This window comes from Notolepis coatsorum (genome assembly GCF_963971535.1).
Source record: "Notolepis coatsorum genome assembly, chromosome: 3".
In the NCBI taxonomy this organism is placed as follows: domain Eukaryota; kingdom Metazoa; phylum Chordata; class Actinopteri; order Aulopiformes; family Paralepididae; genus Notolepis; species Notolepis coatsorum.
Window position 1 is genome coordinate 84,779,448 of NC_140167.1, and position 15,416 is coordinate 84,794,863.

The 15,416-nt window shown below is 46.7% G+C and overlaps 1 protein-coding gene across 1 annotated transcript; it reads left to right on the top strand.

Annotated features, from left to right (window-relative positions):
* Nucleotides 1-11,752: 11,752 nt before the first annotated feature.
* Nucleotides 11,753-13,150, top strand: LOC311225880 (E3 ubiquitin-protein ligase TRIM35-like; the record flags this gene model as incomplete). Its single annotated transcript, XM_084311272.1, has 1 exon — nt 11,753-13,150. One exon carries the CDS (start codon nt 11,753-11,755, stop codon nt 13,148-13,150), a length of 1,398 nt encoding a protein of 465 aa, XP_084167398.1.
* Between the last annotated feature and the right edge of the window lie 2,266 nt (nt 13,151-15,416).

Genomic DNA, 15,416 nt, shown 5'->3' on the forward strand with positions numbered 1-15,416 from the left:
TCTCTTGTTTCCCTCATTTACAGAAACGACGATTGTACAGTACATAATAAAAAACTATATTCACAGAAATGTAAACACCAGAGTAAAAATTTTTAAAACGTTTAAAAATTATTTTAAAAGATCAACTAAAACAGTTACAGGTAGTCACGCAATGGTCTGAAATCATACGTTTAAACATTCCAAGGGAAGGGAGAACCTCCAATTTCAACGAGAGTTGAAGGACATTCCATGAGTTAGAGGCATCAAAGGAAAAGGCTGATTTCCCTAGCTCAGAACAAATTTGAGGAACCCTAAGAACCATCCAGTCATTCGATCGAGTTGAATAGGTTCCAATATTCCAATCTAACAGTGAGGAGATATAAACAGGTTGTTTACCAATAAGGGCTTTAAAAATAAATAAATACCAGTGTTTGTTGCGCGGACCCAGGACACAATTATGGAAGCAGCAGTCGCTCTGAAATTGCCAGAGTTCTGGGAAACGCAAGCTACTGCATGGTTTGTGCAGGCAGAAGCGCAGTTTGCAATAAAGAAAATAACGGAGGATGATACCAAGTACTATCACATTGTCGCTGTGCTGGGGACTAACATGGCAGCCAGAGTGGTGAGTCTACTCACAAACCCTCCGGTGCACGGCAAATATGGCACGCTGAAGGCACACTTGTTAAAGTGTTTTGAACTGTCTGAGGTGGAAAGAGCTAACCGGCTGTTTTCATTGCAAGGTCTGGGCGACAGTAAACCGTCCGAGCTTATGGATAGGATGCTGGCGTTGATGGGAGAGCATGAGCCCAACCACTTTCTCTTCAGACAGCTGTTTTTACGCCAGTTACCGGCTCAGGTAAAGGCTGCTTTGGCCAACACAACAATAAATGACTGCCGTATGTTAGCCGCGGAGGCGGATAAGTTCTTTTTGGCCAGCCAACAACACTGTGCGGCCGTGTTCTACCAGGACCAACCCTCTACCTCTCACCATGGAGATTATACCGTTGCTGCTGCGGTGGCAGCCCCTCGGCAGCGAGGGAGAGCCACTGGCTGGTGTTTTCTTCACACCAAGTATGGAGCCAGGGCTAACCAATGCCGTCCCCCATGTACTTACAAGAGGCCGGGAAACGCCCGGGCCGGCACTCAACAGTGGCCATGAGCGTTGGTGGGGCCGGCAGGCTACTGTTTATTCGGGATACCATCTCAGGCAGGCGTTTCATGTGCGACACAGGGGCACAGAGAAGCGTACTGCCTGCGTCAAGGGTGGACACCCTGGCCGACAGGCACGGCCCCCCTATGGAAGCTGCCAATGGCACTACAATCCACACGTATGGCAGTAGGCTAGTGGAACTGTGTTTTGGTGAGCGGCGGTTTAGCTGGGACTTCATCACTGTTGATGTGTCTGTGCCCCTGCTGGGTGCTGATTTTCTGTGTGCCTATTAGGGGTGTAACGGTACATGTACACGAATTTACGGTACGGCCGTCACGGTGCGGTACGTGCAGCCATACGAAGAATACGCCTCACAGCGCAAACACACCAGTCATGCATGCAGGCACTCGCAGGTTTCGTGTCCGTGCGAGAACAGCGCGCGTGGCCGGGCACATCGAGTCCGACTTCAGAGCGGGCGAAAGTGCACGGAGGAAGGCACATTTACATTGGAACAGCTGCAGGGTCATTACAATTTTACAGTTTTCTTTCGTTTTCTTGTTCGCCCAATAATGTCAACCAAATGAAACCAATGGAAAGACACACACACGCGTCACGTCGCCAACAAACACACCAACATTCTATTCTCCCCCGCCGGACTCTCACAGGCACAGCTGATCAAATAAAAAAAGGAAACGTACTTTTCCGGACTGATCATCTGAGCTCCTCTCCAGTTGAACTGCTACTGTGTTTAAATCCAAATAATCCTCTGCCATTGTTCTAACATGTCATCTGTTCTCTAGTATTCAGTCTCGTGAAGTTAAATTCTCTCTAGAAGTGAAACTGAAACTTATCAAGCATAAGTTGTTAAAGGCAATTAATTTACTCGTGGATACCTGAACACAGAATGACACCAGTATCACTGACTACCACGGCAAGCCTATAGAAAATTATTCTATTTAATAATTATAAATTATAAAAATAAAAATAAAGTATTAATTAAATTATAAAAAAAATTTAAATCCTGTTGTGATCTATGCCACCACCTTTTGTTCATTTGAATGTACTGTCGGGGCAGCGCCTCCTGTGGGTTTGTCTAATATGTTGTCTGTTACAGATGAGTTTCACCAGCTACTCGCTGAGTTCCCCGTCCTTACCCAGCCCACCTTCTCGTCCTCTACCAGCAAGCACGGTGTGGAGCATCACATCGCTACGGCAGGTGTGCCAGTCTACTCCCGGGCTCGACGCCTCGATCCTGCCAAGCTGGCCGTTGCCAAGGCAAAGTTTTCCAACATGGAGAACCTGGGTATTATCCGTCATTCTGACAGCCTTCAGGCTTCACCCCTTCACATTGTCCCCAAGGCTGCTGGCGGTAGGGTGACCAGGTGTCCCCCTTTTGGTTGTACTGTCCCACCATTTGACCAAATGTCCCGCGTCCCTCATATTGAGAGGATGTCCCTCTTTTCGAAGCCAAAAAAAAACATGCATCTAAAAGCCCCTCCCTACAGACAGTAAACGTAGCAACCCACCTCTTGTCCACACACATTGCTCTGATTGGTTATAGTACTTTAGCGCGCTGCTTGCCTGCTTGTGACGTGACTGAGTCGTGACGCTACCTCATATCGCAGATCTGATTGGTTATAGTAATTTAGCGCACTGCTCTGCTCGTGAGAGTTGAACTTGTGACGCTACCTCATATCGCAAATCTGATTGGTAAAAAAAAACACAACAACATTACAAGCGAACTAGTTCAAGATGGAAAGCAGTAAAAAGAAACGGACCTGCAGTTACAACCAAGACTGGCAAACGACACATGACTGGGTGAGGCAGATGGCAGGCAATCCGCAGCAGGCTTTCTGTGTTTTGTGTCATAGTTCGTTTTCAATTGCGCATGGAGGAGAATACGACTTGAAGCGCCACAGTGGACGTGAGTCTCACTTGAAAGTGGCTCACCAAAAAGAAACATCCAGATCTATGGATACGTTTCTTTTTAAACCAAACAATGATAGCCAGACGGACAAGGTCACTGCAGCTGAGATAACAAGTGTCTATCACACAGTACAACACTCCCATTCATACTGTTTTCCCTAGTTCTGTGTTAACAGGGAATATCAAACACAAGACATGGTTAGGTGGTATTTAATTTGTATTTATTTTGATTTAACCTTTAACCTTTGATTTAAATCTATTCAGTGAAGACCATGGCAGTTATTCTAATAAAATAATCTATCTGTCCCACTTTGTCCCACTTTGTCCCACCAAAATCTTACTGTTGTCCCACTTTGTCCCACCAAAATCTTACTGTTGTCCCACTTTTGGACTTTTTGCATCTGGTCACCCTAGCTGGCGGGTGGCGCCCGTGTTGCGATTACCGCCGCCTTAACGAGGTAACTACACGGGACCGATACCCGGTTCCACACATTCATGACTTTTCCATTCCACCTGGCCCGGAAACTCATATTTTCAAAAATAGATACCACCAGGTTCCGGTCCACCCAGCGGACATCCCTAAGACAGCAGTGATTACTCCCTTTGGTTTATTTGAGTTCTTGCGCATGCCATTTGGGCTTAAAAACGCTGCACGCCTTTTTTGTTTGTCTACTTAGATAACATCCTGGTCGCCAGTACCTCCAGGGCAGAGCACTTGTCCCATCTCCGGACCCTTTTCCACCGACTCAGTCAGCATGGGCTCATAGTTAACCAGCCAGTTTGGGCTGTCTGGGATTGATTTCCTCGGGCACCACATCACCAAAGATGGGGCAGTTCCCCTCCCATCATAGCAAATTTTCCACTGCCACCCACCATCAAGGCTCTGCAAGGGTTCCTTGGCAGCATGGTACATTTTTACCATCGGTTTGTCCCCCGGGCTGCTCAGCTAATGTGACCTCTGTACGAGGCTCTCAGGGGTAAAATCGCCAAACATGTGGTGGACTGGACGGACGAGAGACGCAAGGCGTTTGTCGATACTAAAACCGCCCTGGCCAATGCAACCAGGCTGGCACACCCGCTTCCCAATGCCCTGTTGCCATCACCACTGATGCTTCAGACTGCTGTTGGAGCGGTATACGAACAGTGGGTGAGTGGGGCTTGGCTGCCACTGGTGTGTTTTTGCCTGCAGCTTCGACCTAATGAGTGCAAATATAGCACTTTTGATAGGGAGCTCCTCGCCCTCTATCTGGCCGTGCGGCATTTCCGTTCCCTGCTGGAGGCTTGTTCGTTCACGGCGTTTGTAGACCACAAGCCACTCACATTTGCTATGGCCAAAGTGACTGAGATGGTCTGCCCGTCAGCAGAGGCATCTGGCATATATCTCGGAGTTTACTACAGATATTCAGCATGTCGCAGGCAGGGACAATCTAGTGGCGGACTGTCTCTCTCTGGCCTTAGTCGGGCCGTCCATGTGGGTTTGGACTACGCACGCATGGCCTCAGACCAGGTTTCCGACCTGGACATTCAGGCCTACAGGACGGCCATCACAGCACTCAGGCTGGAGGATGTGGCATTTAATGAGGCTAACGGCACACTCCTGTGCAACGTTTCCACGGGACGGCCGCGACCGGTTGTGCCCAGCAGTTGGAGACGTCATGTTTTTGATATCATACATGGTCTCTCTCACCCCGGAAACAGGGCATCTCAAAAACAGGTGTCAGCCAAGTTAATTTGGCACGGGCTGAAAAAGGATGTGAGCGGGTATGTTAAGACCTGTGTGATGTGCCAGCACGCTAAGGTACACCGCCACATTAAAGCTCCTTTGTCCCAGTTCTCCGTGCCCGAAAGAAGGTTTGACCATGTGAATGTGGACCTGGTGGGTCCATTGCCCCCATCGCATGGTTTCACATACCTCCTCACGCTGGTGGACAGAACCACTCGGTGGCCAGAGGCCGTTCCGCTGTCATCCACAACGTCCACTGATGTGGCTCGGGCATTTATATATAAGTGGGTGGCCCGGTTCGGTGCTCCGTCTGACTTTTCGTCGGACCGCAGACCTCAGTTCACCTCAGAGCTTTGGTCTGAGATTGCCAGAAACTTGGGCGTGAGACTGCACCGCACTACCGCTTATCACCCGCAGGCTAACGGTTTGTGTGAGCAGTTTCACAGGTCCATGAAGGCCGCTCTCCGAGCTACCCTTAGCAATGGTAGTTGGGTCGACAGGCTCCCGTGGGTCATGTTGGGTCTCAGGACCGCCCCCAAGGAGGATCTCCAGTCATAGTCAGCTGAGCTGGTCTATGGCCAACCGCTGCGTGTCCCCGGGGAGTACCTGACACCACAGACCCCAGGGCCCTCATGCATCAACGTGTTCTACGCACAGATCTGTGCGTAACCCGTGCGTACGATCATTTCTAAGCAAAGAGTGGGATTCATCAACTTCAACTTGAACTTGACTTCGTGCTTACATCTACGCACATTTCGGACCTGGCGTACCTCGCGCCCAGTGGTAGAATATATTATTACAACAAGGAAATGAGCTTCTGTGCATAATAACACTGGATGTTCTATGAACCGTAGTTCATTATAGTTCATTGTAAAATAGCAACAGTAGTGTAATTATGGTCAAAACCCTATAAATAGCATTTGGAATAATAGATCTTTCTCTCAGAATGAATGCAGCATGTCATATATGTTACGATGAATTGAAAATGGGGGACCCTGATGTAAACAAGACGAAAGTCTTTCTCTGGTCTGCATCCCCTTAACAATTGTATGTATTGAGCTGTACTGTACTGTACCCATTCTGCAATCTGTTAATAAAGTTCTCATTCATTCATTCATTCATGGTTTATATAGCGTTATCGGAATATACGGGGTGTAGGCTACTGACTGACTGCGCTCCGCGTAGCTTGATTGATTGATTGATTGAAAAGTTTATTAACAGATTGCAGAATGGGTACAGTACAGTACAGCTCAGTACATACAATTGTTAATTGGGGATGCAGACCAACTTTCGTCCTGTTTACATCAGGGTCCCCCATTTTCAATTCATCATAAATCATAAAGCTCAACTCGTTATTATTTTGCGCACAGACCGCCGAAACACGGGAACGTTTTGATTATATTTAAAAGGCTTTACGTTAAACGAAACAAGTGGAATTTCGAAGCTGTAAGCAGAATAAGTCATGAATATAGTGTTCTTCCCCCTTTTTACTGTACAAGAAAGAATAGAAAACGCATTGCAATGACACCATGCAGATAGTGGACAGACTATATGATGGAATTCAAGTTCATGTATTGAAAGGCAGGATACATCATACATGCAGTGAGATTCATTGTTCTTGTATATGCTCTCGTATTATATTGTTTATATAGGCTACCCAATACTGACATCAAAATAGATTGTAGTAGTATGCCTCTAGAAATCATGCAGCAGGTAGAAAATTGACGGGAGATCCATCGCGATTTGGAATAGAATTGAGGAGAACTTTAATCCGTGGGTATTAATCAAACAACACGGGAAAAGGCAGTCATATTCCAGCGCGGTCTTTATTAGCCGACAACAAAATAGATGCCTCTAAAAATCATATAGCCAATCGAACACAACTAATAAAGGCATTCATATTGTACAGCACGGTTATAATGACACACAACACAACCAACGCCAAACAGTGGTCAACGAACGGTCTTTATTAGTATTTTGAGCTGTCCAGGCAGAATTGCAGCAATGGTCTTAGGGAGCCGTTGATATCTGACATCACCGTTTACAAATCCGCCTTTTATTTATCCACCTCCGTTACGAGGACCTCCACCTCGGTGTCTGTGTAGTTTCTCTTTTTCGTTCGCTTTGCCATCCTCCAACATTCCACGCACAGGGATTCCCTCATGGTATTTGAAGGGGAGGGCCTGACCATATTTGGTTGGTCGGGGCGGTTTTGGTATGCAAATACGTGAAAGCGTGCACGAGCTGCGGCGCAGGGCCAAGGTGGGATTCATCATGACAGGGGTGCGTAGAGCCTGCTTACGCACGTGTGATGAATGCCGACTTCCCTGTGCGTGCGCTAGTTCTAAATTCCGTGCTTACGTGTGGAAGTAGGTCAAGGTCAAAGTCCACGTTGATGAATGAGGGCAGGGTCTGTGACCCAACGGCGGGCTTCGCTCTTGGAGAACGCTAGGGCATTTGTGCCGGTCCCCACCTCGCAGCATGGTTTGCCACGGACTCGTATCCCACCCGGCCTCCAGGCCACGGAATATGTGTTCATACGGCACGATGCCCACCGCGGGTCCTTTCAACCCCCCTACGATGGCCCATTTTGGGTCCTAGTGCCGGAAACTAAGACCTTTGTGGTGGACATTGGCGGTAAACCAGAATATGTGTCGGTGGACCGGCTTAAGCCAGCTCACTTGGATGTGGATCACCCCGTTGCACTCGCTCAGCCCCCGCGGCGAGGGCGACCTCCCTGTGTTAAACCTTGTCACCCTAAATCACTTTGTCCCTCACCGCCCAATAGCCACCTTGCCCTTTGCCCTCCTCGCCACCACAAGGGGGTCCCGCGGTATCTCATATGCCAGCTCTGGTTATTCGGAGCCGTTATGGTCGGGAGGTCCGTTTACCGACCCGTTTTTTGAGTTAGTAGGGTGAATTCTGGGGGGACATATGTAGTGGACACTTACATGAACACTTACATGGACTGGACATAATCCACCTACACTGTTACTTTAAGGACACAGGGCATTGTGGGTAGCTAGAGCGGCCATATTAACTCTTTGCTTGGTTTGTTGATGTATGCACGCTATGCTAATAAATGATGCACACTGATGTGTGGTCAAAGAAACTCAACTCTCTCTGATCGTGATTTCCCACTTCCTACAGTATGAGGAAGAACAGCAGGGGTAGGAACTGCTGGGAGCTCCTTCTCTTTCATGGAACCGACTCAAAGTGCCTGGATGCCATTTGCAAACACAACTTTGACTGTGGCCAAGGTGAGGCGCGTGGAATAATAAAAGTCACTCCCATTGTATCCCTGAAACAACCGGGACAAAGAAATAGCGATATAGCAGTTGATGTGGATATGGATATGGCAATTATTTTTAAAACCCTTGATTAAATTTTTACTCAGCGTGTCCGTCTCTGCTTTGGGGCCCAACTTTCAAGTTTCAAGTTTCAAGTTTCAAGTTTCTTTATTAGTTGTCATACAGAAATACAGAATACTTTTGTATGAAATGCTTCTTTCTGTTTTGCTCCTGAGAGTGTGCTAGATGAAATAGATAATTATAAAATTAAATAAGTATAATAAGTATAAAATAGAAAGTCAAATACATAAACAAGTGTAAACAAAACAAAAATGTTCAATATACATATACACTACAGGGGTTCCCAAAGTATTCAGGCTGCGTCCGCCGAAATAACGGTGTCAGAGAGCCGCAACCCCCACTATTATAGGAGGTAAACATTTTTTTTATTAAAATATATTTATAATTTTTTTATTTAATTTTTTATATAAATGGAAATGTATGGTTGAAACATGCAAACGTTCAAACGCACACACACTAATAAGCATTGGAGGCTTTTAACCAGGGCCAGACTGGGGAAATCATTCAGGTCAGGAAATATAGTGCGAAATATAGCCCCCAGTCAGGCCACTTTTTAAGCGGGGGGTCTGGGGGGCCTGTATCAGTTCCGCAACCGTTTCCATTTCCGGGGTAGGCCTGATTGGCCGAGACGGCCACGTGACGCGCGTGGCACGCCCCCGCGGCAGCAAGCGCCCTACTGCTGGAGTTCGCCTCGCCTTTCACATCGCTGCCGTTGGCGAAAGCAGGATGAGGCGAGAGCGTAGATTTAGCTGTGTATCATTTAATCATTTATCATTTAACATTTGAAAGGCATACATTGTTGTCATACAGAAGTACAGAATACTTTTATCCAAAATGCTTCTTACTGTTACACTGTTAGAGACTGTGCTAGACAAATGAATGACTAATTCGGTCAGAAATAACGTAACTAATAACGTTAGTAAGCACTGCTTATATGCTTATTATGTCTGCGGGGTACAGTAAACGTTTCTCCCGGTACATTCTGAAGAGCACACTGCTGTATGTTGGAGAACCAGCGGTCTTCCGCTCCTCCTCACTCGAGTGAGAGCAAAGCCGATGCCGCTCGCGTGAGCATATTCTCCCCGCTGGTGATCGCAGCACGGAGGGTCGCGGACCAGCCTGGCAGCATAGCTATAAAGACATATTCATAATCCAACATATGTGTAAAGAAACAACATATTCCGATTGGAAGGACTCCCATCTCCTCCTCGCGTCTCACACAGGGCTGAGCTGTGCACGGCTTTGCTCTCACTCGAGTGAGGAGGAGTGGAAGACCGCTGGTTCTCCAACATACAGCGGTGTGCTCTTCAGAATGTACCGGGAGAAACGTTTACTGTACCCCGCAGACATAATAAGCATATAAGCAGTGCTTACTAACGTTATTAGTTACGTTATTTCTGACCGAATTAGTCATTCATTTGTCTAGCACAGTCTCTAACAGTGTAACAGTAAGAAGCATTTTGGATAAAAGTATTCTGTACTTCTGTATGACAACAATGTATGCCTTTCAAATGTTAAATGATAAATGATTAAATGATACACAGCGAAATCTACGCTCTCGCCTCATCCTGCTTTCGCCAACGGCAGCGATGTGAAAGGTGAGGCGAACTCCAGCAGTAGGGCGCTTGCTGCCGCGGGGGCGTGCCACGCGCGTCACGTGGCCGTCTCGGCCAATCAGGCCTACCCCGGAAATGGAAACGGTTGCGGAACTGATACAGGCGTCTGGGGGTCCCCCACCAGGAAATTATTTGTTACAAAGACTTCATTTCCTGCATTCTGGAATTTATTTATTTGTACCCTTTAAATGCCAGTGTTTGTGATGGCATCACAAATTATTGTTAAAAAACAGGCTAGCATATGATTAGCAACAATGGATTTTCTGTTTTTTTGTAATGTCAGATTGAAAATAATACAATCTTTTATTCAACTTCAGCCCTGATCATAACACCACATATTCATTTTATAATTCTAAACCTTTAAATGCCAGTGTGTGTGATGGCATATATTTGCAATATATCAAATGCAAAGTAGATTTTTCTGGGGGGGATTATTACAGGCTAGCAATGATTAGCAACAACACTGATTCCGATGGATTTTTAGTTTTTTGTAAGGGTCCCGCCTCCACCAATCACATGCGGCTCCCTTTGTGTGTGTGTGAGCAAGAGAGAGAGAGATAGTTCTCCAACTTGTGTGAGTTGCAGTGATCTCCTGGTTGTTCCCCACCTAGGTTATCTAACTATTGCGCCGCTGCAACTAGAAACACTTCTAAGTTCAGTGGCCTGACTGCATAAATTTTTTATTATTATTATTATTTTAATTTTTTTTGGAAATCATCTGGCGACCCCCACTTTGGGAACCACTGCACTATACAATGCAGAGTAGAGTTACAATACAATATAAATGGGATGAGGTAGCTTGTGGTGCCACCTTGTGGTGGTAAGGTGCAAGGCTTGGCTATGTGCAATGAGGTATGAGTAGTGAAATCTCTTGCTAATAAATATAAAGTGTGGTAAAGTGTCTAAAGTGTGTAAAGTCGGCACTGTGCACTATGGGTGCTACAGTGAGTTGTTTATTTAGAGTGAGTGTGTACATATGGATGTGTGTGCAGTGCGTGAGTGTGTTTGATGGCTTGTTACATAGTGTTATTGTCATTGTCATTGAGCATCCTGATGGCCTGGGGATAGAAGCTCCTTCTGAGTATCTCTGTGCTTGCCATGAGACTCCGGTATCGCTTGCCTGACCGCAGCAGTTCAAAGAGGCAGTTGTTTGGGTGGCTAGAGTCTTTTATTATTCTCTTATTAATAAATTACTTTGAACCGTAACAACGTATTTTCTTACTTACTCACACGCTAGGGGGAATAACCCCCGTTAAATATCCTCGTCTGTGCTCCACCTAAAGGCATTTTAATTTTTGATGAAGGATTATTTTTTTTCTCTGCAAGATATCCTTTTACATGAGCCTGATCACATGTCAGGTAACTGGACCTGCCAGTCAGCCCCGTCCTCACAGGCCTGTTGAGCAGAGGAGGAGGGAGCAGCTTCAGGTAACGCTGACAGAGGCAGCTAGTTCTTAGATCTTTAGGTTCAGTCCTACCTGACCAGTCTGTGGAGCTTTAGGTTCAGTCCTACCTGACCAGTCTGTGGAGCTTTAGGTTCAGTCCTACCTGACCAGTCTGTGGAGCTTTAGGTTCAGTCCTACCTGACCAGTCTGTGGAGCTTTAGGTTCAGTTTAGGTCAGTCTGTGGAGCTTTAGGTTCAGTTTAGGTAAGTCTGTGGAGCTTTAGGTTCAGTTTAGGTCAGTCTGTGGAGCTTTAGGCCAGTCTGTGGAGCTTTAGGTTAAGTTTAGGTCAGTCTGTAGGGCTTTAGGTCAGTCTGTAGACCTTTAGGTGCAGCGTCAGTGTGATTTTCCACCTGTCACTGGTGGTGAAACACACATCAAGATTCACCTGCTGCTGAGAAGAAGATCCAGACGAACACGGTTCCTGCAGAGGGAAAACAGACTGAGAATACTGGGACTTCAACCTTCGACCAGCCGCTTAACTTCAGAGAACATTTCAGAGACTATCACTGGCTATTGAGAGACTATCACTGTGACAAACAGAAATGTCTTCTCCGTTGTCCTTCACACCGGAGGACTTCTCGTGTCCCGTGTGCCGTGACGTTTTCAAAGACCCCGTCATTCTGCGATGTAGCCACAGTTTTTGCAAAGCCTGTCTGCGTGAATACTGGGAACTGAGGAAGGAGCGGGAGTGCCCGGTGTGTAGGGCAACGTCTCCTCTGAGCTTTCCTTCAAACCTCGCTCTGAAGAACCTGTGTGAGGCCTTCCTCCAGGAGAGGAGTCAGAGAGCTGCCGCGGGGTCCGAGGTGCTCTGCGGTCTGCACGGCGAGAGACTCACGCTCTTCTGTCTGGACGACCAACGTCCGGTGTGTCTCGTCTGTCGAGACTCTAAGAAACACACCGACCACAGATTCAGACCCGTCTATGAAGCTGCACAGGATCTCAAGGAGGAAGTCCAGACTCTGTTGAGGTCTTTACAGGAGAAGCTAAAGGCTCTGGAGGAAGTGAAACAGAGCTGTGATCACACGGCAGCGCACGTTCAGGTCCAGGCTCGGCGCACAGAGAGGCAGATCAAGGAGGAGTTTGTGAAGCTTCGCCAGTTTCTACAAGAGGAAGAGGAGGCCAGGACGGGCGCCCTTAGGGAGGAAGAGGAGCAGAAGAGTCAGATGATGAAGGAGAAGATCGAGGAGCTGAACAGAGAGATATCAACCCTGTCGGACACGATTGGCGCTGCGGAGGAGGCGTTGAGAGCCGAAGACGTCTCGTTCCTGCAGAACCACAAGGCCACTTTGACGAGAGCCCGGCGACCGCTGCCTGATCCACAGCTGGTCTCGGGAGCACTAATAGACGAGGCCAAACACCTGGGCAACCTGACCTTCGGAGTCTGGAACAAGATGAAGGAGATCGTGAGGTACACTCCCGTGGTTCTGGACCCAAACACTGCCCACCCGGGACTCATCCTGTCTGAGGATCTGACCAGCGTGAGGGACGGTGACCTCGACGACGAGGTCAAGCAGCTCCCCGACAACCCGGAGAGGTGGGACCGCCGCGGCTGGGTCCTGGGCTCCGAGGGCTTCGACGGCGGCACTCACAGCTGGGACGTGGAGGTGGGAGACGGCGCTCACTGGCTCCTGGGTGTGGCGGCGGGGTCCGTCCGGAAGAGGGGGCACGGCGCGAAGGAGGAACCCTGGAGGATAGTGTTCTGTCACAGTGAGAGCGGCGCCGGCCGCCGTGCGGGAGAGAACCGGCGCAGGATCAGAGTGCGGCTGGACTGGGACGCGGGGATGCTGTCGTTCTTCGATCCCGACGCCGACACGCACCTCCGCACGGTCACACACACGTTCACCGAGCGAGTCTATCCGTACGTCCTCAACCACTCCCCTCTCCACCCGCTCAGGATCCTACCCGGCGAGGTGACCGTACGAGTGGAGCCACACAGTTAGTTTATTTTTATTTTGCACATTTTAAAAATACACAGAAATTACAAAAAAATAAGAAATAACCTACAAAGAAAACCTAAAGAGCTCATTTTGAAGCCTCCACCTAAACAATGTTAACATTTCATAGTGTTGTAAAAAAAAAAGAATAATTGGACTGTGTTTAAAGTGATGGCAAAATAATAATAACAAAATATATATCATAGTGTGCGTGTGTGTGCGTGTGTGTGTGTGTGTGTGTGTGTGTGTGTGTGTGTGTGTGTGTGTGTGTGTGTGTGTGTGTGTGTGTGTGTGTGTGTGTGTGTGTGTGTGTGTGTGCGTGTGTGTGTGTGTGTGTGTGTGTGTGTGTGTGTGTATGTATGTGCGTATATAGATTAGATTCAAATGTATTGCCATCATATACAGCACAAGTACAGTACAACGAAAATAGGGTTGGTATCCAACCAGAGTGCAAATGTAACAGTAAAGTGCAATAGTAATATACAATGTACAGGTGATTAAACTGGATATAAAATATATGAATAAGTACTAATGGTGCTAATCAGATAATGTACAGAGTTGTAGTATTATGTACAGTGATACAGGTATAAATATACTATGGTAGTAAATCATACTGGCTAGCAACGTAACTAGTAAGAGTAGGTAAGGGATATGTACAGATACTGTATAGATATACTATCTACAGATATATAAAAAGGATCATGTGCATGTATGTACAGACGGATGTGGATAGATATGTATACGGTAAATATATGTATACAATATATACAGCATTATTTGTATGCTATCATACAGAGCTATATGTGATGTTATACGAAAAAGGATTTTCCTATGAAGGCCCTCAGTCCGCTTGAGATTCTCCCCTCTGTTGCAGAGTTTAAAATTGATTGATTGATTGAAAACGTTATTAACAGATTGCAGAATGGGTACAATACAGTACGGCTCAATACACACAATTGTTAAGGGGATGCAGACCAGAGAAAGACTTTCATCTAGTTTACATCAGGGTCCTCCATTTTCAATTCATAATGACATTTATGACATACACTACATACAGATATACATATATATATCATGACATTTATGAGATACATGACATACAGGTATACAGTACTGTTACATTTGTGACATACAAGATATTCAAATATACAGTACTGTTAAACAGAGATCCTAACATAAAATATATACATACAATGGGGAGGAAACTGTACATTATTAGGAGGGGGTGGGAGGGGGATTTTGGACATTTACAGGGGCCAGTTTCGAATTTCAGCCTCCTGTAGGTGCTCTTTGAGAGCAGTTTTGAAGGTGGGTAGGGATTCACATTATTTTACGGCTGTGGGTAGGGCATTCAACATTGCTGTGGCATAATTACAAAACGTGTTTAGTCCCTTGTTTGTGCCGAATCTGGGTTGAACATGATTTGTGGAACTCCCTCTGGTGTTGTGGTCGTGGTATTCACTGACCTTTGGGAAGTATTTCGACATGTACATGGGTACCTTAGAGGTGTAGTGTATCTTGTAGACCAGGCCCATTGCAAGTTGCTGTACTCTGTCGTCTACTCTAAGCCATCCTAGGTTGTCAAAATGGGCAGGGGTGAGGTGGGTTTTAGGAGTAAGGTCAAGCAGTAGTCTGACCAGTTTGTTTTGTGATGTTTGTAATCTTGTTTTTAGTGCCTTTGAGGTGCTTTGGTACCATGAGGTGCAAGCATAGTCGTAGTACCCTTGAATGAGTGCTCCTGTTAGAGTCTTCAGGGTATTCTTGTTTGCCAGAGAGGAGATCCGGTACAGGAATCTAGTTTGTTGGTTGACTTTTTTTTATTACATTGAATGCCATTTTGTCACAGGAAAGATTTGCCTCTAGGATGGAACCCAGGTATGTAATTTAATCTTTCCTTGTGACAATATTGTCACCCACTGTAACAGAGAAGCCGTTGGTCTTGCTGAGTTTGTTATTTGATCCGAAGAGAATGGACTCTGTTTTACCCAGGTGTAATGTTAGTTTGTTATCAGCGAGCCAGGTGCAGATTCTGCCAAGTTCCGAGCTGAGGGTTTTTTCAATCTGTAACTTGTTTTTGTCAGAGACCAGCAGGGCTGAGTCGTCCGCGAACAGGAACAAGTTGCAGTCACAAGCTGACGACATGTCATTTGCATAAATTAGGAACAGTAACGGTCTGCTTCCTTGTGGAACACCACAGCTCACTTGGAGGGGGGGGGGGGTTAGATTACCGTTTACCTCCACCATCTGTTCTCTCCCCTCCAGGTAGGATTGC